Here is a 24,898-nt window from a genome sequence, read left to right as displayed (position 1 = left end):
ATCATAGTATCACGTGTTTACGGTTGGAATACAACGTGTGTTTGGTTATCGTTTCGTGTGTTAGCTCGTATTGTTTTCTATACTCGTAACGTCTTACGTAGGGATTCCGCACCTACGTAGAACGCGATATCTCGTGTAGATCCGGCTGGGAACCTACAATTGGTATCAGAGCTTTTGCTCGATTGTGTGGTTCGGGATTATCACGCGGGTGTAGAAATCGTTCCGTTCGACTATTCGCGGGACGAGTTTTCTGAGTTTTTGTGCTATACTCTCCTCCTACAATCTTAAACAACCCATAACACCTTCACAAACCTCGAAAAACCCAGAAATCTAATCTGCAGAAAGTTCGTGTTCATCAGGCGAAGTTGCCGTCACTGTTAGTAGGGTTTCGGCGAAGATATAAGGTTAAGCGAAGTTATACACAACTTCGCCTACCTCTGCAAGTTCGCTTACCTCAAGCGAAGTTACCCACAACTTCGCCTACCTCCCAAGTTCGCTCAACTTAAGCGAAGTTATTCTCAAAGTTCGCCAATCCGGCGAATTTAAGAAAGTGAGCGAAGTTACAAATTCACACGAAGTTAAGTTTTAAGCGAAGTTATCCACAACTTCGCCTACAGTGCTGTTTGAAAATAAATTTTTTTATTTTCGGATTTCTTTGAGTTTAGAAAAAGATGTCTTCGATAAACATTACCGAACTAGTAAAGATGGAAGTAGAAGCAGGTTCGGCTACAAAGGCACCTAAGATGCTTAAGAAAACTGATTATGTAGCGTGGAAAGATCGTTTTGAACAATATGTCAAGTATCAAGATGCCAAGATGTGGGTGTGCATACAAGATGGTTACATTCCACCTACTGCTGAGTATGAAGGTCGCGATCAGATCAAGAAATACAAAGAGATGGAAGAAGAGGAGAAGAAAATGTATGAGGCAGAAAGCAAAGCTCATGCAGCAATTACAATGGCTCTTCCACAAGAGATACTTCACACCTTCCGAAAGTATAAAACTGCTAGAGAGCTTTGGGAAGCACTTGAGAACCGGTTTGAGGGCAATGTGGGAATTCGTGCCTCGAAAATTAAACTTCTAAAAACCCAATTCTCGGTCTTCAAGTATCTGAAGAATGAATCACTTGATGATATTATCACTAGATATTATCATCTGATGACTGAACTCAACAACTATTCAATTGCTTACAAAGAAGATGAGATTGTTGAAAAGCTTCTTGATGCTCTCCCACTGAAATGGGAGATGTATACTGTGTTGATGAGAGAAGACAAAGACTTTGCTGACTATGACCAGGAGACAGCAGTTAACAAGCTAATAACCTTTGAACTGAACATGGTACGAAAGGAGACACCTACCGATCAGGTTCAAGATCCGGGTATGTATGGGGCAAATGTTAACTCAGGATCAAGTTCTAAAACTGAATCATCTGCTTATTACTCTAAGGGAGAGTCAGGCGCTAACTCAACACACGAAGGGCATGTATCTCTCAACATGAACGGTGATGTGTGCTTTGTAGCAGGAGGATCAAATGCTTCTCAACCTCAAGCGACCAAGAGTAGTTTTTCCCCAAGTGTGTCAAACAACAACTACTCCAAGATGCCCATGAGTGTTAAATCTGCTGAACAGCAGTTTGCTCTCTATGCATCTTTTATTGCTTCGTATGAGAATTACATTCAGGGTAAGATTGTTGATCCTGCAATTTTGGATGAAGACTATGATCAGATCGATGCTGATGATCTGGAGGAGATGGATCTGCAGTGGCAGATGGCTATGATTGTCAGAAGGGTGAAGAGGTTCATGAAGAAGACTGGCAGGAAGTTTGTCGGAGAGAGGCCAGGGTTTGATAAGTCGAAGGTACGCTGTTACAACTGTCAGCAGAATGGCCACTTTGCAAAAGAGTGCAAAAATGAACGTGTAGAACGCAGTCAAAATAGATCTACACAGCAGAGTGGTAGTGGTAATGACTATAGAGCCATGATTTCCAGACAGAACGAGGAGTACAACTGGAATCTGCATGTTGAAGAAGTATTTGAACAGGCAAACTTGGCAAACATCCAAACTGCAGATAGCGAGAAGGGAACTGGCGAAAATGAAGCTTACATGGCAGATGTGGCAGACCAGCTCTCCGAGGTAAGTACCGAACTCCCCTGTACAAAGTGTGAACATCTGTCTGAACAACTGACAACTTTAACTGATCAGTTTGTTAGTTTGGATGCGCAATTTAAAACTTTAAAAGAAGATCATCATTTCACTAAAGCTAGAGAAAATAGTTACAAAGTAAAAATTAAAGCTAGTGAAAAAGATATTAAAAGTCTTAAAGCAAAGCTTGCTGAAAAAATTCAAATGATTGATCTTAGCTATGAAGTACTAGAAGAGAAAACCAAACTAATAGCTGAAAGGGATAAGCAGATAGCTGATCACCAGGTAAAAGTGGTGGAACTCAACAGGAAACTTGAAAAATTCAGAAATTCCACTGCTATACTTGATCACCTCGTTAGTGATCAAGGTTCCCCAGTTAAAAGGGGAGGAATTGGTTATCATGAAGTTCCACCACCTTTCAATCATAATTACACTTATGACCCTAGTAATCAGAAATCTGTCGATGTTGACTATGGTCAGACAGTTCTGGTTAAAGTAACGATTAAAGAACCAGAAGTTAGTAAGCCTGTTGCAAGTGATAAGATTTCTGCTCCGAGTCCTGTCTCATCTAACTCAGACAAGTCTTCTGAGTCGAGTGAGACCAAACAAGAGGAAGTATTACCAAAAGGTGGAGAGAAAAATAAAACACCTGAAAAGAAGTCTCCACTAAACCCGTATGTCCCACCGTATGTGAGACAAACGGGCAGTAATACAGCCTCAACATCTAAAACAACTATGGAAAAGAAAATTGAACACAGGAGTTGTTTCAGATGTAATCAAATAGGACACCTAGTTGCTGATTGCCCTCTGAAGCAGAGATTCAGAGGTGTGAGGCCTTCGAGAACTGAGAATAGAACTAACGGAAATGTTAAAACTGAAAACCCATCAAAATTAAGAAATTGGTCTAATTCAGGTTTTCAAAGAAAAAGATCTCAGTTTTTCACTGCTAACAACCAAACCATAAGTAATAATTCTTTTAACTCACGAAGGTTTGGATGGCCTCATAGTCAATCCACAACAAGGTATCCTGTTAGGACTCACAGAAATTATAATGATACTAACTTTGGACAGCCAAGGTACGGAATGTATCGACCCAAGACCAATCGGTCTTGGGTCCCCAGATTTTAATGATCTGCTTTAATCGTGCAGGAACAGTTGAACAGGGCTGCCAACAATCAATGGGTTGTGGATAGCGGCTGTTCCCGGCACATGACGGGTAACAAGAAATTGTTACACGACTTGAAACCTGTTCAAGGAGGAAGAGTGAGTTTCGCAGGAGAGAGCGGTGGAAGAATTACAGGAATAGGGACGGTGTCAAATGGAAAGATGACTTTGGAAAAAGTAAATTTTGTTGAAGAACTGAAGCACAATCTGCTGAGTGTTTCGCAGATCTGTGACAAAGAATACACCGTACATTTTACAAAGAATGAGGCGATCGTGCTATATCCTGGTTTCAAGATACCAGAGGATTGGATTGTTATGAAGGCTCCAAGAGTGAAAAATACGTATATCATGGATATGAGATCGACTGAGATGGCCACAGAAGAATCGTGTCTTCTGTCAAAAGCAACGGAATCGGAGTCCGAGTTGTGGCATAGGAGAATGGGCCATATTCATCTTTGGAAAATGAACTACCTTGTCAAAAATGGGCTTGTGCTGGGTGTTCCCTTGAAGAATTTCAACTTTGAAGACAAATGCTTATCATGCAAAAAGGGAAAGCAACACAAGAAATCTCATCTCACCAAGAAGGTCAATTCAATTGTCAGTACCCTAGAATTACTTCACATGGATCTCTTCGGTCCCGTGAATGTAAGAAGTCTAGGAGGAACATCTTACTGCTTGGTGGTCACTGATGATTTCTCTCGATATTCCTGGGTAAATTTCCTGAAGTCAAAGGATGAAACAGTGCAGTTGGTAAAGAATTTGATTACCAAGGTTGAGAATATCATGGGGAAACGGGTTAAATTCATCAGGAGTGACAATGGAACTGAGTTCAAGAACTATGAGATGGAGATCTTCTGCTTACAGAAGGGGATAGAACACCAATACAGCGCACCGTATACACCGCATCAAAATGGAGTGGCTGAGAGGAAGAACAGAACTTTAATTGAAGGAGCCAGGACCATGCTGGCTGATTCGAAACTTCCCGTGGTGTTCTGGGCTGAAGCTATTGCAACAGCCTGTTATATCCTTAATAGAGTGTTAACTATGTTGAGGAAAGAATTGCTACGAAGATGATATGTGATGAGGAAGACACTTTGGTGCAACGACCACAGTTTGATGAATGTCAGCCTTCCTCGTCAAATGCTGTCAATACCCCTGCTGCCTCTACTGAAGAGGAATTCATCAATCCGTTTCACTCTCAACATCAATCACCCATTGATGAGCTATCTTCGAACTTGGAAGATAATCTGAATGTCAGTTCGGTTCCGACTACGAGAATTCACAGAGATCATCCTTTGGAGAATGTGATAGGTGATCTGTCCGCCGGTGTACAAACAAGACAAAGCTTGAATGAGCACACCTGTGTTTACACAAGCATTAAAGAATCAGGCATAATCAACGAGTGCTTGTACACCTGCTTTATCAGCCAGATTGAACCAAAGAACTATCAAATGGCTCTTAAGGACAGCTCGTGGGTCGAAGCCATGCAAGAAGAGTTAGCTCAGTTTAAGAAAATGGAAGTATGGAACTTGGTTGCAAAACCACGGAATGTGCATGCGATAGGCACGAAATGGGTCTTCAAATGTAAGAGAGATGAGAAAGGGATTGTTATCAGGAACAAGGCGAGGCTGGTTGTAAAAGGTTTTAATCAGCAAGAGGGGATTGATTACAATGAGGTGTTTGCTCCTGTGGCAAGATTGGAAGCCATTCGGCTGTTTTTGGCATTTGCTGCTCATAAGGAGATGAAGGTCTTTCAGTTGGATGTGAAGAGTGCGTTCCTAAATGGTAAAGTCGATGAGGTTGTGTACGTTGAGCAACCTCCGGGTTTTCCTGACCCTGACTTTCCCGATCACGTGTTCAAGCTAAGTAAAGCGCTATATGGACTACATCAGGCACCTCGTGCCTGGTACTCAACGTTATCAGATTACTTGCTTGAGAATGAGTTTGAAAGAGGTAAAATTGATAGCACATTATTCTTCAAGAGAAAGGGTAGCGACTTTCTGTTGGTGCAAGTCTACGTGGATGACATTATCTTTGCTGCATCAAAAGTCTCCATGTGTCAGGAGTTTGAGGCCGTCATGAAGAAGAGATTTGAAATGAGTGCTATGGGTGAACTAACTTTCTTTTTAGGATTGCAGGTTGATCAGAAGAAAGACGGGATGTTCATTCATCAGACGAAGTATGTCCATGATGTTCTCAAACGCTTCAAGATGGAGGACAGCACTCCATATGATACTCCAGTCTGCGTCAATCACAAATTGGGTGCTGATTCAGACAACGATGCAGACGTGGACCCAACCCAATATAGGGTAATTATAGGTTCTTTAATGTACTTAACTGCTTCTAGGCCTGATATAATGTTTGCTGTTTGTCTTTGTGCACGCTTTCAGGCAAACCCAAAAGAATCTCATTTGAAGGGTGCAAAGAGGATACTACAGTATCTCAAAGGCAAGCCGAAGCTGGGGTTGTGGTACTCGAGAGGAGGAGACTTGGAGCTAGTCGCTTACACAGATTCTGATTATGGAGGGTGCAATCAGAGTCGGAAGTCTACAACTGGTGGATGTCAGTTTCTTGGTGGCAGACTTGTGTCGTGGCAATGCAAGAAGCAGACCTCAGTCGCAATTTCAACCTGTGAAGCAGAATACATGGCAGCATCCAACTGCTGCTCCCAGGTTCTTTGGATTCAACAACAGTTGCGCGATTATGGTCTGAATTTCTCACTTACTCCTATTTGCATTGATAACACTGCTGCTATCTCAGTAACTAACAATCCCGTAAAGCACAGTAAAACTAAACATATTGATATTCGTCATCATTTTATACGGGATTGTGCTGAGAAGAAACTGATTGTGCTCGAAAAGGTTGACACGTTAGATAATTTCGCTGACTTGTTCACGAAAGCGTTTGACAAAACTAGATTTCAAAACCTTGTTGAGCTGAATGGGATGATCAATCCCGAGTAACCATGTCGTGTGTTTTTGTTTAATAAAAAAAAACGTCACTATCGCTTAGAATTATGTCGGTTACTTCAGTTTGAAGGACATGTCTTCGGATATGTTTGGTCCTCATTTCTACTTGTAGAATATGAGAATAGCCATTAACCAGATGACTGAAAGTGACCGGGGCGGTTTATGATGTGTTTTTATTCTTTCGCTGAAAATTAGTCGATCATACTTAGTTAGAAGGACACATACTTGTATGTGGTCGGTCCAGCTGATCCATTGGATCTTCAGGATAGCCGTTTACCTAAAGTCTTTGACTTGATCGGGGCGATTGAAGTTAAAAATTTTTTATGGGAGATGAAATTATTTTTCAAGTCTACTACTTTGTAAGAAGTACCTTTACTGTGTTTAACAGAAAATTGATCTAACCTTGGAAAGTGATAGATATACTGATTCTGTGTGCTTAACTAGTGAAGTTATTAGGCTTAAAAGACTTTAGAACATTCATTGTATGTCATGGTAGCTTTTTATGGTGCGTAAAAGTAGAAGTGATACTAACTAAATCTACTCGATTTTATGTGGAAACTCCTTAAGAGTTGTGCATGTCTTCATACATATCTTTCCGTATGATAGGCAGAAAAGCGATTACCCAGTCATACACGAGCCCGTGAGTGTTCTGATTCCCGTAAAGATAGCGTGTCAAGACGCTGCAGTGATCCAGATTCGGGACTTGCAGTTATTTTCTACTTGAAGTTGTGAATATACATGTTAAATAAAAAAAATAAAAAAAAAATAAAAAAAAAATTTAGAGTTCATAATGTTAATGATTATCAATCAAGACGCAAGAAGGTGAACGGGAAGATGAGTCTGAAAATCGAAAAGTAATTTCTATTTAATCAGACACTACGGGTCAAGGTCAATTCGGGGTGACTTGGGGAAAGCCAAATACGCCTTGAGAATAGATAGGAGGCATCATAATCTCTGAGTTGTTGCCCACTTAAGTTTTGAGCTTAATTGAACCTAACTTGTAGCTCCTTTCCGTGATGGAGCGTTTTTGAGGATGGGATACTCTGGTCCTTTGGGGGATACGCAGAGGAGGAAAGGTTTTTTACTTGACCAGTGGCGCTTTCTCATGCATGTCATGATTGTATGCATGTCAGGGAGAAAGGCGGGCACTGATGGCATGGGCGCGACCATGCAGTCAGCGATGACTGCTCTGACTTACAACAAGCGATTCAGCTTTAGTCAGATGGTCTTTATGAGATTGATCGTCAACGAAGAGCGATGGCGCGTGAGCGATTCATCATGTATCCAAGATTCCTACAAATGATCTTGAATCATGTTGCTCCAACGCTTCCTCAGCGCCGTCCGATCCGATACGTTGAGAGTGTGAACAAACGGATCTTCGCCCAATGTAGATCCTCCAGTGCGAGGAGCAAACCTGAGCTCCGTCCTCGCCATACTCCACTTTTTGGGTACTTAATCAACCCAGGGTATGTGCCTGCTCAAGGGGACGAGTTTAGGGACCCGGCACCACAACAGGCAGGAGCACCTCAAGCTATACCTGCTGCTCCTGTTGTGTCACCGGAGGAGAACGTGGACCTTGATGCAGAATTTGGTGGTCAAGGCTTCTTTGATATGGATCGGGTGGATCCAGAGGAGAACGTTCAGGTTCCGGTTGAACGTGCTTCGACTGTGAATGTTACTAGGGCAGCTACAACGGTGGCTGGCTCAGATTCTGATGATGAAGTGGCAGAGGCAAGAAGGATGTTGGTTACTCGAGAAAGACTACATGGGAAAAGAAAGAGAACAGATGATGATAGCGAGTCTGATTATGAGGAAGAGGTACAACAGTTGATCGGGAGGTCAAGAAGGGAACGGATAGGTGCAGGATCAGGAGCCGGTGAGAGCTCTAGGGTGGTACGTTTCACTCCACCAGCACAATCCGGTATGACAATGGTTCCCTCATCACTACAGGTTACAAGGCCAAGAGCTACGGGTGTTCCCGTGGTGGCTACCTCGTCTACTTTTGGCCTCCCACCCACTACTTTCCAACTTTCGACTCCTGAGATCGTTTCATTGCCGCCTCCGACCGTTACTCCATCGGAGGTCGTGGCACAATTTATAGAGTCGACTGTTGTGGCCACTGCAGGGCTATCGGTGACGATACCACCTGCGGTTACGTCTATTTCTACTTATGAGGTCCCGGTGACATCGGAAATCCCTCCTCAGTACACTCAAGATATATCACATATGAGGTTCGATTTCGATGCAACCCTATCAGACTCTGAACGAATAGCAGCACTGGAACGGGTCGTGGCAGAGTAGTCAAGGATTAATCTTATCCAGACCCAGGCTATTCAGCGCCTGGTTACAGAGAATCAGATGCAGTCGTCCCTGCTGGTACAACATGGAAAAATCATAGATGCTTTCAAGGAGTTCTTGGCATCTCAGGGGGGAGACGAGCTGTAAAGGCGACGAGTTGAGAACCAAGAGACGAAATGATAGAGACGATGATCCCAATGCATCGAAAGATGCAGGTGGTGAGTTGCCAAGAACTGATCAAGCTCTTGGAACTTCCACAACTCAGGGGGAGTCGACAACTGCAGCTGGTGGTGATGATGTGGTGGTGGTGGATGTAGAGGAGATGGATGATGTTTTGGTTGGTGATGATGATGTACTACCGAGTGATGTGATAGAGAAGATTGGTGAAGAGATTGTGATGGATACAGAGATAGAAGAGGGAGAGATAGTAGAGGAGAATGTGGAGCATGAGATACCGCAAGTCGAGAACGTAGATATGAGTCAACAGATTGGGAATGATGAGTCTGAATGGGAAGAGCAGCCTAGATGGAAGGAAGGCTATGCTCAGTGGTTCGTCAAAACGAAGAAACCGGCGGTCCCTACAATGTTTAAGAAGAGTTACAACATTAAAGGCTATGCTGAAGCGAAGAAAGGGATTATATGCTGGATATATGGAGAGCAGTTGAGGCTCTTCGTGATTAAAAGGTATGACGGTATTCAGTACTTTAGAAGGATGTTAAGATCGTTGAATACACTGCCAGAATGTGAAGTGAAAGACTTAGCCAGATTGGGATTGATAAACAGAAGTGACGATAATATGGCTAGAGTCATTGGGAAAATTGTGTGGAAAAAGAGTATAAAAGAGAAGAAATTTGAGCTGCTGAAACCACAAAAGGGAAAACTTGTTGAAGACAAGGATAGAGGTTTAAGAGCTGATGGAAAACCTTGGATGATCATGAAGTATAAACCGATCCGGTGTTTGAAAGAAGTACCGATGAAATTAATGCCCAAGGATGTGCTTAAAGACCTAAAGTGGTGGTATGTAGATTGTGAGACAGCTGAGGCAGTGATGGAAGACGAGGATGAACAAGAGGTGCTAAGAGTTTACGATCCGATGCACTTGGTAAACTTATCGCAAGCTGATTTGCAGGTGTTGAATGATAAGAAGATATTTTATATTCCTGCTTGGAAAAACGAAGCGAGGAAATATCAAAGAGTTGTCTCGGTTTGTGTTCGAGAAGAAGTGCATGCTTGAAGATAGAAGATTGAAGATTACAAGACACGTGTTTGAAGCTAAAGAGATGAAGCTACTGCCAAGGGGGAGTCTGTTGGTGCATGATGTCAGTAGTTCAGTGTCGAGTGTCTGTAATCGTGTTAGTTATATTTGAGTTTTGTATGTAAGCGAAGTTGCTAACAAGTTCGCTGATATAGGCAAACTTGTTAGACAAGCGAAGTTAGTGACAACTTCGCCTGAACATACCAGGCGAAGTTGTCGTGTCTATATAAGCTGATTGTTACGGCTTAGAAAAAATAATCAAGAGTTAGAGAGTTTATTCGTGTATTCGAGTCAGAGAGTTTTGTATTCAGTGATCATAGTATCACGTGTTTACGGTTGGAATACAACGTGTGTTTGGTTATCGTTTCGTGTGTTAGCTCGTATTGTTTTCTATACTCGTAACGTCTTACGTAGGGATTCCGCACCTACGTAGAACGCGATATCTCGTGTAGATCCGGCTGGGAACCTACACTCCTAAAGACAAATCCAAATGGTGCGCCTTCCACGAAGACTTCGGCCACATGACAGAAGACTGTATCGCCTTGAGAAGGGAGATCAGCTACCTCCACAGCAAAGGCTACCTCAAGGAGCTGTTCGGAGGAAAGAAGTCAAGATCCCAGGATCCTAATCCAGTCCCAGAAAAGGCTGCTCCACCTTCTCCGAACGCTCAAGTTATCAATGTAATCTTTGGAGGTTCTAACATATGCGGGACTTCATATTCTGCTGCGAAAAAGCATGCCAAAGAAAGCAAATTGGAGAATGGTGAAAGGCCGATCAGGACTTCTACAACGGTCAAGAAAAAAGTCATCTCTTTTGATGAGGATGATCGGGTCATCGTCCAGGATCCTCATCACGACGGTTTAGTCATTACTCTGTTTATTTCTAACCATTATGTTCGCAGGATCCTCATTGATGGCGGGAGTTCAGTCAACATTATACAATTAGAAGTGCTCAGGAAAATGAATATTTCAGAATCGGAAATCGTCCCAAGATCCTCAGTTCTTGTAGGATTCAATGGAGAAATGAAGAATACATTGGGGGACATCAAACTCCCATATATATATAGAGGGAGTAATTTCTATTTAAAAATTTTGTGTTATCGGTACTTTGTCTTGTTGCAATGTTATTCCTGGCAGGCCTTGGATACACGAAATGAAGGCAGTTCCCTTTACGTACCACCAATGTGTGAAGCTACCTACCCCATGGGGAACAGCGAAGATAGAAAGCGACCAGCAAGACGCTAAGGATTGCTATACATCTTCCATGAAGCCTACAAAAAAGCTAAAGGAAGCATAGCAATTACAGAAAGCAAGAAGAAACGTCACGGGGACTAAGGAAAAAGATTTTAAGGAAGTGATCTTGCACCCAGAGGATCCTGACAGCAAGTACTAATCGGAGTTGAGATGCAAGAATCCATCGAGAAGGATCTAGTATCCTTCTTACAACAAAGAAAATCAACCTTTGCATGGAAACATGAAGATATGACAGGTATTTCTAAGGATGTTATAACCCATAAACTTGGAATTGATCCTTCTTTCAGGCCTATTCATCAAAAAAGAAGGAAATTTGCTCCGGAAAGAAATGCGATCATCCAAGAAAAGGTACAAAAACTACTAAAGGCAGGTATGACTAGGGAAGAAAAATATCCAAAATGGTTAGCCAATATGGTTGTAGTTCAAAAGAAAAACGGAAAGTGGAGGGTATGTGTCGATTTTACTGATTTGAATCAGGCATGTACCAAGGATCCTTTCTCTCTTCCCCACATTGACTATATGGTGGATGCTACCGCAGGGCATGAAATGTTGACCTTTATGGATGCTTCGTCAGGATTTCAACAAATCCACATGGAACCATCTGATCAAGAGGACACAGCATTTATAACCCCTACGGGCATATATTGTTATATTGCTATGCCGTTTGGTCTTAGAAATGCAGATGCAACATATCAGAGACTGGTTAATACGATGTTCAAGGATCAATTAGGAGACACCATGGAAGTCTATATCGATGACATGGTGGTGAAATCAAAGAAGGTGGAAGATCACCTCAAGGATCTAGAAGTAGCATTTGATATCCTTGACAAATATAACAGGAAGCTAAATCCTGCTAAGTGTGTATTTGGTGTTAAGGCAGGAAAATTCCTTGGATATCCGGTAACCAAAAGGGGAATAGAAGCAAGTCCAGAGCAGATTCAGGCTATTTTAAATCTCAAGTTCCCAACGAACATCAAAGAGGTGCAAAGGTTAACAAGAAGGGTGGCAGCATTGAACAGGTTCATATCAAAGTTCTCAGAGAAATGTAAAGATTTCTATGACATCTTGAGGAAAAACAAGATATTCGAGTGGACGGAGAAACACGAGGCTGCCCTCACCGCTTTAAAGGACTATTTATCCTCGGCCCCTACTCTGATGAAGCCTGTGTATGGAGAAACCTTGATCCTCTACCTAGCCATCTCTCTCACTGCTTTAAGCGTAGTCCTAGTAAAGGATCATGAAGGTAACCAACATCCAATTTACTATGTAAGTAAAAGTCTACTTGATGCAGAATCCAAATATTCTCACCTAGAAAAACTTAGTCTCGCTCTAATTATGGCTTCAACTAAGTTAAGACATTATTTTGAAACTCATACTATCATCGTAAAAACTAATTATCCTATTAAGAATGTCCTTAGAAAACCGAAAATGCCAGGTAGAATGGCTAAGTGGGCTGTAAAACTGAATGCTTATGATATTCAATATGAGCCTAGAAACGCAATCAAGTCACAGGCCCTAGCAGACTTTGTGGCTGATTTCAGTAGTGACATAGAGGAACAAGCCAATCTTGAAGTTCAACGGCTTGAAGAAACCAAGGATCCTTGGACACTCTTCACTGATGGAGCCTCAAACGTTAAAGGAAAAAGATTGGAAATATTACTAAAATCGCCACAGGGGGACATACTACCCCACTCAATAGCTTGTGAGTTCCATGCCACTAACAATGAAGCAGAATACGAGGCACTCATTGCAGGTATACAACTAGCCAAAGATATGAGAATCAGGTATCCTCAAATTTTGTAGATTCATTATTAATTGCTAATCATTTTAATGGCTCATATGCAGTCAAAGGTGAAAAGTTAGTTAAATATTTAGATATAGTTAAGGATCTTGCAGGATCCTTCGATTATTTCAATATTACACAGGTACCAAGAGAAGAAAATGTCGGGGCTTATGCCTTAGCAAACTTAGCTTCAGCCTTGAAGCTCCCTAAGAATACGAAAATTCCCATTATTCATGTTTTATCTCCGGCAATCGAGGAATACAAGGCATTGGAAGTAGAAGGGAAGATGCTCAGAGATCCTGATGATCATCCTCGGGATCGTTCATCCTGGATCTTTCCTATAACGAAGTCCATTCAAGAAGGAGAGATCCCGAAAGGAGAAAATCCCAAAGCTTTCAAAGCCAAGGTATCACAATATACTATTATACATGATATGCTATACAAGAAATCCCTTGCATGTCTATACTTAAAATGCATAGAAGAATCCGAGGTCCAAGAAGTACTAAAGGATTTCCATGAAGGAGATTGTGGCAATCATACAGGGGGGTAAAGCATTATTCTCCAGGATCCTAAGGACTGGATACTTCTGGCCTACTATGAAGAAAGATGCTATGGAATACTCAAGGAAGTGCGATGCTTGTCAGAGGCATGGCAACATCCTACATCAGCCGGCAGAACCCTTATACCCCATTGTCTCCTCATGGCTATTCATGAAATGGTGAATGGACATAGTGGGCAAACTCCCAACAGCTCCAGGGGGAAAAGTCTTTATGTTAGCTATGACGGATTATTTCTCTAAATGGATTGAAGCTGAGGCATTTCCTCAAGTTAGGGAGAAGGAAGTTATATCCTTTATTAAGCTTAATATTATTACTAGATTTGGTATCTCTTCTGAAATTATTTGTGATAATGGTTCCCAATTTATTGGAAAAATAACTACTAACTTTTGTGACAGCTGGGGAATTAAGATGATCACTTCAACACCAGTCCATCCACAAGCAAATGGCCAAGCAGAATCAAGCAACAAAATCATCATCAACAACTTGAAGAAGAAGCTTGGAAAAGAAAGGCAAATGGGCTGAGGAACTACCCTACGTGCTTTGGGCAGATAGGACAACTCTAAAGAATGCCACAAGACAAACACCGTTCTCATTAATCTTTGGAGCTGAAACAGTGATCCCTACCGAAATGGTGTATCCAACAGCCAGAACAAGCATCCGTGATCCTTAGATGAATGAAGAGAATCTTGTCCAAGACCTAGATACCGTAGAAGAACTTAGAGATCAACCAAGATTCAGGATGGCAGCCTACCAACAAAAGATTGCCGGTGCATACAACAAAAATATCAGAATCAGAAGGTTTCAAGTTAGGGATTTAGTTCTTCGAAAGGCTTTTCTAAATACAACTAATCCTACTGGAAAGGGGAAGGGCCTTACTTGATTGAATCCGAAGCTGGAAAGGGGGCATATCGTTTGATTAATATGGAGGGTGACATGCTCCCAAGGGCTTGGAATGCAATTCATCTAAAAAAATATTTTTGTTGATCAGGATCCTGGATCCTAGTCAGTTAATTCAATCTGGTATCTGGTAAAATTTTACATTATGTCTATATTTATATACATTATGTTAAAATTTTGTTTCGTCAAGTATCTCAAGTTGCAGAAATGCCGAGCAATAGGACCCTCAAGTGGAAAAAATGGGTTGGCCAACTCTATCCTAAGTTTAATCGGCCTTGTCGCCAGGTTTATAAGGTCTTCACCTTATGCCACGAATTTATGGTTTTGACACCCTCGCCTGGAGCGCATGATTATTCGGGTATGATTGGAGGCTGTGGGACCAGTACACTATATGTGGCTGACAATTTCATGGCTAAAAATCATATCTTGGATCCTACGAATTAAATGGTAGACGTACCATATGCACAAGTTAAGGTCAATACCGGGTTAGGCTCGTCACCGCGTTTATTTGGGCTAACGCTAAGGATCGGCTCGTCGCCCATATCTAATTGGGCTTGTCCCCACGTTTTATTGGGCTTGTCCCCATGTTTTATTAGGCTTGTCCCCATGTTTCTTTGGGCTTGTACCCACGTTTTATTGAGCTGGTCCCCGAGATGGTTGGATTAAGATCCAACTTTTCTAATTATTCTGTTCTCTTTTGGTTACTAATTTTAATAGGTAAGAAATTCAAGAAGTACTATAAGGATTCAAGATCCTCTATCCTAGCAACACAGAAGACAAAATGGAAAACAAAAGAGTTATATTATCAAGTAGCAAACCAAAAGTTAACCTGGGCTTCTCCAGCAACAGGTAGACCATCCACCCGGGTCAAGCCTTTACTGGATTATCATATGTCAATGCAGAAATTAAAAAGACAAAGGCGTTTAAGACTTCATCCCCAAAGAGCCGAGGATCTCTCCACCCTAACCACCTTTGATAATTGTCTTTAGGATCATCGATCCTGAGAATTACTACAACTATTGTTCGAACATAAACCACCAACATCCTTCACCACACTATTGTCTTCATATCCATCATCACCCATTTCCCCGCTCATTCTTTCACCACACTACCATCACAATCACCAACATTCTTGATCCCCACCGATCGCCGGAATAGTGTTTTTAATCTAGAATAAAGAATGGTTATAAGACGCCTCAATGCTATAACCTAGGGATAATAATGAGTCAGCAGGCAATGGTCACATCATTTTATCTCCAACGGTTGCGATTCGAATTCTCGGGATAAACATGACAGCTGTTATCCATTCACACCTATCATTATTTGGGGACAATTGTTCGGACCAGGATTCTTGATCCTTGTGGATAAGCTATTATTAGCGACTATTTCCATGAATGAAGATCCTTTATGGATGAATGATCCTCAATAGTTAAAGACTTGGTCAAAGCATTAAAGATTATAGACGTTGGAAGGAGTTACAACTCGTTTATAACAATGAGTAACCGTTCCAAGATTCTCTCCAGGACAATTAATGCTCTTTATAGCTAGTTATTATTCAATTGTCCTTCTTGTAACTATATATATTGAATTGTAGCTGATCACAACACACAACATATAGCATACTTAGAATCATACTAGCAAACACTTTGTACTCACGATCCGATATAATCTCACCTTTTGTAATCTTTTCAAGTTCAATATAATCGGTAGTGATAGTTTTCACTACCCGAGGTTTTTATGCCGGTGGGATACTAGTTACCAAGGGCTTTTCCTGGTATAAATCTCGGTGTTCATCTTTTGATATAGTCACTTTGATCATATTTGTCAAACAAGCATCAATCCTCACATACGAATTTGGTTACTTGATCCTTAGACCGATTTTTGACATGTTGGGAATTCCTCAGTCGTATCCTCAGCCTCAATGTCTTCATAATCAAACGGCGTATTCCCAGCTGGAATACTCGTGTAAGTACTTACATTATCTCCATTCTCTATCTCCACATCCTCCTTTCTTCCTAATTCCTCTACCTCAGCCCCATTTAACCTAAGAAGCAAGGTAGTCTGTTCTTTGGATAAAGAATGATCAACAAACTTGCCTTCTACTATTTCATCTATATTCACCGTGTCACACCCCAACCTAAAGCGGAAATGTCGATGCGTGATCTGATTGCTCACAGCTAGAAAATACTATCATATATAAAATGTGACAATATCTAATTAATTATTTAATTCAAATAATACACAATATTCAAATTCAACAATACAATTCAAATAAATCAATTAAATTTAAGTTTGTCTTCAATATAACCCTATGGTCTTTCTACGTGTCCATCCTTCAACTCAGGCAACCTGCATATACGTAGAAAAGGGATTTTTGGTCAACAACACACGTTGAGTGAGTTTACCACCAATTTTGTAATAAAATAATGTTAATATGATAAATAAGCAAAACGTAATAAATGCGGCAATGAAATCAAACCATAAGCAAGTAAGTTGTCGATTAAACCATTGCCAAGCGAATCGGGCGCTGGTAAATCAACCATAAGCATATAAGAATAAGACCGTTGCCAAGCGAATCAGGCGGTGGTCAATACGAATGAGAACCCAATACATGGGGATATGTCAAGCGAATCAATACAATAACACATAAGCATATAACAAGTAGATCTGATTTATCACACACAATTACACGTTTGCTATTTTTGATATGTATGTATATATAGATATGTATATATAGTATTATACACGCATATGTCCCCAAAACGTTTATGAAAATCGAGTAAAATAAGGGAATGATAAAACTCACCTGATCGAATAAGCCAAACGGGAATGTTTATGACAAGAAGGTGGAAATCAAACTCTTTGAGAATTATCGACAAGAATCCTTAGTAAATATTATAATATTATGAACGAATTATGAATGATGTAATACATAAAATGAATTTAAGATGTCGATGTGAATTGAGTTACAATTACGATTGGGTATGTTTACGGATTGAACGTTTGTTCTCTAAAGATTATTGTTATCATTTAATTATAAAAATTCATTGTTTGTCGTATAATTGAACCTATGAATAATTAGTTTGAATAAATACAAGTTGAGATCTATTATAATAATAACCATTTAAATATACAATTATAGTAAAATTTATATCTTAAACTCGTTAACGAGTTTCTATGGTTAAAATATAATTAATACCTCTAATACATTAATACATTTATTATGGTTTGGTATAAAACAAATAATACATATATGTGTGTGTGTGTGTGTGTGTGTGTGTGTGTATATATATACACCGATAATATATAGCTAATAAATATGAGCAAATTTATGAAAATGTTTTACGATGAAAATCATCAATATTGGTGTTTAGATTTTAATAAAATAATTGTTAATACATTTATAATACATAGATCTACAATATATATATACACACACACACATATAGATATATACAAAAACTTATGACGAGATTAATTTACACGAAACGTTTACTTTATGGTGTTGGTTTAACAAAATATTGTTTATTTAACATTTAATATTAATTATAATATATTATATATCAATAAAAACAAGTTAAAGCAATAAAGACTAAAAATAACCAAAAATATCGGACTGCCGGGACTCGAACACACGACCTGTCGCCGGCCCAAAGGTTTAAACACGCACACCCTAACCAACTGAGCTAGGGTGTCAATTGATTAGGATACGTAAACAGTTTATTATATACAAAAACTAATTTAGCCCAGATTTGATTAAGAACCCTAATTCATCAATTGATCAATCCATTTAATGTTTATCAAATTAACGTTAGGGTTAATGCATAACAATGTTAGATGAACTAAAATCATGTTTTAATTACCTCTAATTAGGATGAATCAAAGAGGAACGGCGAATCACGTCGCCGGCGGCAAGAGCGGGCTTGCTCAGAAGGTTACGGCCATTCTTGGTACAATTAAGGTTAGGGTTTTAGATCACTGGGTTATATAGATGGTGCAGACACAAACAATTGTATTATGGTGAACTCTAGAATATATAATCGTTTGTTAGGTTAAACGGTTCATAATCATCTCAATATACGATTTAGTGGATCTTATTTCTTAATTCATTGAGACGGTTAGACCGCAAATAGGAAGGAAAATCACAACCAAGATTCAATTCCAAGTTTAAGACGAAGATTATGCATCAAGTAAAGTAAACGGGTCACGGGTTTGGGCATATGGATACGGATTAGCGGGTCACAGGTTTGGGTTATGAAGATGATATGAAAAATTTGCATTTTAGTCCCTAAAGATTTAAGGAGGAAACATTATAGGTTCAAAGTTTATACTTTGAGTTAAAAATGAACATTTTCCAAAGTTATATATATATATTAAATAAATATAATAAATAAATATAATTCGTATAGAACTTTCTCGATAAACGTGCCATTTTTGAGTGATAACTTTCCCGAACGGGTCGGGTCATGAGTATCAAATATAGGTTTGAAAAATCTGGGATGTTACACACCATGCTCATAACAACTCCACACTCATCAATAAATAAAATCTATTAGTCTCAACCTCGTTTGAACGTGTCGAAACATGTTCCGCTGCTCTAATCTCATTTGTTCCTGGAAAGATCTGTCCGCAGCCATTTGAGTCTGTTATGGGTAAATCAAATTGAGTAGCTGGAATGTATGTTGTTGAGGTGACAAATTATAGAAATGTGGAGGAATAGGTTGCATCGGGCCCTGAGGTCTGCTAAATGTCATAAATGAATGCTCGGGCCTTTGCAATGTGATAGATGGACTGACAGGAATCATCATTTGCAGCTGTGGACTGGACATGGGAGAAAGTACTATATGAGGTATAGTCGAAATCCTCGGATCAATAGACGATGTTGTCACAAACGTAACAGTCGGTGAAACAGGAGGAGTAGTGTCACTGGAATAGGAGTCGTCAATGTGATAAATACAGAAGCAGGTGGAGGCAATACATTAACAAGTATCGAAGGACGATTGTGTATTTCCACTCCTGTGCCTCTTCTCACCTTTGCTTCTGTGGTTGTTCAACCATCTGTGCCTTGCCTTTATGTTTGTGGGCGTCAAAACCACCTAGACCACCTTCACCACCATCATCACCATCGTTACCATCGACACCACCATCATTACCACCAGCACCACCTTCATGCTCGGAATCCGAATCTTCATGGATCCAGTGGTCATTAGATGGAGCAATATAATCTACACAGGCAGTGTGATCGATCAACCGTTTGTAACGTGGTTTCGTCTGTGAAGTCTAGCCTCTATACGTTCTGATCCTCCGTATCGTATCTTCGTTCATATGCTCAAGCAACATCAGATCAGCTTCAACCTCCGAATCTTTCACCAACTCCGGTTCCAGATGGTTGATAATCAGCTGTAAGAACTGTAGATACATAAGAAACTTGTTTCTCTGGGTCGTATAGGTTTCTTTGAGATTATAGAAGACCATCTCAGAGAAACTGAATGGTTTGTTTAGCACGAGGGCAATAAACGCAGATTGTAACATCACATGGCATTCATCATAACCACCCATTCTACCTCTAAGGCAATGAATCAGTACATGCAGGAGGTACTTATACTGTTCACACTAGAATGCCTTATTATACATTGAATTCTCTGAGTCCCCCTTATACCTTAATCTTCCAAACAACCCCCTTATCAATGAGCGATCAAACTCTTACTTATCATCAATAGTATCACAAAATCGCAACACATCACGAATCACTGGAATAGACACAGTGATCTTTTTACCCTGAATCCTGGCCACGATATGATTCTCCTTAGCAAAATATCGTGTCGTATCCCAGAATGGTCGGATAATACTCTGATGAACATAAGTGTTAGTAGAAATAGCAAAATAAATCCTCGACCGCTTAGGAAACTGATAATCCCACCAAACATGGTTGTACTGAAGAACTCGTCCTCTAAGAAAGCACATATGTTATGCTTCTTATCCCAATCCAACAATGGTAGCTCAACTTCGGTTTCAGCAGCAGCAGGTTCAGCTTCAGGTTCAGCAGCATTTGGATTGCCTGCTTGAGCAACTAGATCTTGTGGTATGATCGGTACTGGTTGTTGCTTAGGATTTGGCTCGGGAACAATGTCTTGAATATTCTCAGCCATTCTATTAAAAACAAATACGTTAATAACAATTTCCAATTTTACCCTTATAATAACGAATGACCTCTTCATTCGTTATCATTTATTTAACGAATAGCTTCATTCGTTATAAAGTTAACGAAAAAGTAAAACATTCGTTATAAGTTTGAATTCATTCATTATAAATTCCACGAATGAGTTCATTCGTTATGATATATCAGCGAATGGATTATTCGTTAACAATCTAGTAACGAATGGGCTTACATTCGTTATACTTTAACGAATGGTATTAAAATTAATTTGTTGACTTGAGAAGTCAAAGTCAAAATTGAATACAAACTTGTGAAGTCAAACCGACTCAACATCAACCTGTAAATCACAATTAACCCCTGAATACACTCAGTAATGTTCCAATTATTATCAAGAAACCCTTAATAACAATCAAACACTCCTAGTTTTGAGTTTAGACCAACATTATTAGGTTAATGATTAATGTTTATTATGAGTCCAAACACTCCTAGTCTATCATTCTCGTCAATTAACCCATGTAATGAAGTCCAAACATGTCAATATAGACACCATTGGAGTCGTCATTACCTATAGATCAACAAACAGTTGATTAACAAGCAGATTATGATACTAAGATGGTTTTATAAAATTTGGCAAGACTTTCTCTTGGTATATCGATGAAATAGTAAAAGACGAATGAGGAGATCATTCGTTTCCTAGGGTTTATAAACCCAACCAATAATTTCACAAAACTCAAGGTTCATTCGTGAATTTGAACTAACGAATGAGACTACATTCGTTATTTCAAATAAAGAATAGAGTTAATGGTCATTTTCGTCCCTGTGGTTTGCTACTTTCGCCACTTCAGTCCAAAGTTTGAAAGTTTGTCAATTTAGTCCTTATAGTTTTAAACATTAGCCAATTGCGTCCCCCCGTCTAACGACATCCAACTATGTCGTTAGTTTAAGGGGTATTTTTGTTTTTCTCCTATTTATTTTTAGTTAATGGTCGTTTTCGTCCCTCTGGTTTGATACTTTTGCTACTTCAGTCCAAAGTTTGAATTTTGTCAATTTTATGTTTAATTTAATTCAGTTTTTTTTTTTTGGCTGCTTCAGTCCATGATGGAATTCATTGATAAAGTGGTCAGGATAATTCCCTAAAACCGAACTATACCGAAAAAACTAAAATCGTTTCTCTGATTAATGCATAATAGTTATGGTTTAGAGATTAACATAGCGTAGCAAACATCTAGGTCAAAATCAACATCAGGAGGTCGAATATCCCGCATTTCCATGTTTGCTCAAAAATCGATTTTAGTTTTATCGGTATAGTACGGTTTCAGGGAATTACCTTGACCACTTTACCAATGAATTCCACAATGGGGGAGAGTTTAGGAAATGTCTAGAAAGCAAATACAAGGGGGGGTATGATTATTGTTGTCGACAGAGTAAATGTAGACCTGTTTTGGTTGATGCTCGATGGTTTTGGGCTTGGATTATGCTTTTAGAGGCTATAGAAAAAAATGAATTAAATTAAACATAAAATTGACAAAATTTCAAATTTTGGGCTGAAGTAACAAAAGTATCAAACCACGGGGATGAAAATTACCATTAACTAAAAATAAACATGAGAAAAACAAAAATACCCCTTAAACTAACGGTATAGTTGGATGCTGTTAAACGGGGGGACGTAATTGGCTAATGTTTAAAACTATAAGGACTAAATTGACAAAATTTCAAACTTTTGACTGAAGTGGCGAAATGAGCAAACCACCGAGACGAAAATGACCATTAAGTCTATTTTTTTTTACCTAAAAAGGGTAAGTAGCATGGAAACGATAACGTAGCGGGTCAAGTCAGCAGATGCATGACCATATATCCTTCTACCAACAATAGATGGCGACATATATAATTTTAATAATAATAATAATAATAATCAAAAGCGTGCTTCAAATGCAAACTTAATACTAACGGATCCAATGGCATCAAATTGAAAATAAAAATAAAAAATTACTAAGCCCAAAGTTTGACTTTTTATTCAACAAATTTTGACTTCCGATGGGCAAAGGCGGGGGCTGTGTCCCAAGCAAGAAACGTCCGCCGGCGGTGGACTCCGGCAACGCTCCGGTGACCATCGGCTCCCCTACCAATGCTGTTGAATCTCAAACGAGAGAGAATGAGGTTCCGATTGTGACGGTGACGAAGCTTAAGATACTGATTGTGTTCTACTCGATGTACGGCCACGTTGAAACCCTAGCGCGGAGGATGAAGAAAGGAGTCGACGGCGTTGACGGCGTGGAGGCGGTGTTGGTCCGTGTGCCGGAGACGTTGCCGGAGGATGTGCTGGCGCAAATGCGAGCACCGGCGAAGGACGATGAGATTGTGGAGATTTCGTCGGTTCATGAGCTGGAATTGGCGGATGTCTTTCTGTTTGGTTTTCCCACGAGGTATGGATCCATGGCGGCGCAGATGAAGGCGTTCTTTGATTCCACCGGACAGCTGTGGAGAGACCCGAAGCTCGCCGGAAAACCTGCCGGGTTTTTTGTCAGCACCGGTACTCAGGGCGGCGGGCAAGAGACAACTGCGTAAGTTCGTTGTGCTCGATTGTATTTGAAATGTGATTTTGATAGAATGATTGATAGATTTCAGTATTCATTTTGCTATCAGTTGACTGTTAGGGTTTGGAATTGAATCAAATTGATGTTGAGACAATGTGTCACACAGAGAAAACAAAATGTACTAAAAGTAATAGTTTCGGTTGGCTCGCAAACGCCTGTAACCGTGATTACAATAACGATATTGTTAGAGCAATAATATAAGTCTGTGAATAATACGATCGTATGCGTTAAGAATATAGATTCTGGGTGATTTTCAAGTTTCCGCATGTTTGACCTGCTTCTCTTTTATTTTTGACTTGAGGTTTATATATATGAAATGAAATACAATTATTCTAAACGAACCAAGCGTTCAGCATATCGTTTGGCGGAAAGTTCATTCCTGTTCTTTTATTTAAAAACCAATGAACATGAACACATTTTTTTGTTCATATAGCTAAATGAACGAATGTGGACACATGCCTTGTTTGTGAACACTCGTTTACATTTGTTCATTTACGTTTGTATGTATATCAACTTCATTTTCTGGCCCCTTATAATATAGGGTAGTTTATGATATCAATATATCACCCATTACAATCTAGTGAAGTTTTATTAATTTTATTGACTAGTTCAGTTATTTTCGTTGGTTTACGTTTTTGAGCCCTTGGTTTATGCTATTAACGGACGAACATAAACTAACCCGAACATGTTTATTTGCTTAACAAACGAATACAGGCAAGAAAACTCCGTTTGTTTAACTGTTCATGTTTGATTGTTTGTTGGTTAAACTTAAATAAACAAACACGAAGATGCTTTTGTTTATGTTTGTTCTGTTCATTTACAATCCTACACTTTGTACATACTCCAATATCACATATAAACTTTATTGTTCTGGATTTTCTAAAAACATGCATTTTAAACTTCATTTCATTTTTGAAAAACTTATTTGTCTCGTCTAACCGTTTAACTTCTTTTTTTACTGGTTTGCATGTGCAGTTGGACAGCAATCACACAATTAGCTCACCACGGGATGCTATTTGTTCCAATCGGGTACACATTTGGTGCTAATATGTTCAAAATGGACTCAATTCGAGGGGGTACACCGTATGGTGCTGGTGTGTTTGCTGGTGATGGGACCCGCGAACCATCTGAAACCGAGTTAGCACTTGCTGAACACCAAGGCAAGTACATGGCTGGTGTGGTTAAGAAGTTGACTCGGGTTTGACCATTTTCCGTTCTTGATTATTGTTATGGTTTTGAATTTGATTTGTGTTTTGTGATTACTTGTGTTCATTCTTCATTTGATTGCTTAAAGTGATGTACATTTGGCGTATATTTGATTTGTTGTTACCCGAGTGATACACAATTATTAAAAGTTTGTTCAAGGTGGATGTGGTGTTTTTGTGTATGCTAATTGCATCATAGTTTGTTGTTTTAGTACAAAATCAGGGTTATGTTATATGAACTAAATATGTTGGTTATGATATTAAAGAGATCATCATGAATTCCGGTGAGATTGAAAACTCTTAACCGGGAAATGGTTTTGGGTAATCTTTAAAAAAAACATAAAACATACATACATAAACAAACATATGCGCAAATGCATACATAAATTATATGCGTGTATACAATGTTGTAGAACTTACTTGGCGCTAGTGGGATAGGAACCAGAGATTAATTGGATTGTAATTTATATGTAATTTTCAAATATACATACATATATATATATATATATATATATATATAGGAAGAGGATCAAAAGAAAACTCAACTTTAGAGAGAAAATTTAAAAATTCCTAAAGACTCCTAAAGAATTATTTTTAATTAAAAATAAAAAAATATTTTCAA

At 39.4% G+C, this 24,898-nt stretch overlaps 1 protein-coding gene across 1 annotated transcript; it reads left to right on the top strand.

Moving 5' to 3' along the window:
- Positions 1 to 22,493: 22,493 nt before the first annotated feature.
- LOC143569819 (putative NAD(P)H dehydrogenase (quinone) FQR1-like 2) lies at positions 22,494 to 24,461 on the top strand. Its single transcript, XM_077055637.1, has 2 exons — positions 22,494 to 23,038; positions 24,047 to 24,461. Exons 1-2 carry the CDS (start codon positions 22,512 to 22,514, stop codon positions 24,273 to 24,275), a joined length of 756 nt encoding a protein of 251 aa, XP_076911752.1. The 5' UTR covers positions 22,494 to 22,511; the 3' UTR covers positions 24,276 to 24,461.
- Positions 24,462 to 24,898: the final 437 nt, after the last annotated feature.

This window comes from Bidens hawaiensis, unplaced genomic scaffold (genome assembly GCF_021521415.1).
Source record: "Bidens hawaiensis isolate Kalapana, Puna unplaced genomic scaffold, B.hawaiensis_p1.1 tig00024654_1, whole genome shotgun sequence".
Taxonomy (NCBI): Eukaryota; Viridiplantae; Streptophyta; class Magnoliopsida; order Asterales; family Asteraceae; genus Bidens; species Bidens hawaiensis.
Note: the sequence above shows the minus strand (reverse complement) of the source record. Positions and strands in the feature narration are given on the sequence as shown.

Excerpts from the sequence above, each read along its gene's own strand:
- LOC143569819 (XM_077055637.1), top strand. The coding sequence starts at position 22,512 with ATGGGCAAAGGCGGGGGCTGTGTCCCAAGCAAGAAACGTCCGCCGGCG. Across the intron at positions 23,039-24,046 it reads GGCGGGCAAGAGACAACTGC|TTGGACAGCAATCACACAAT; the intron begins GTAAGTTCGTTG and ends TTGCATGTGCAG.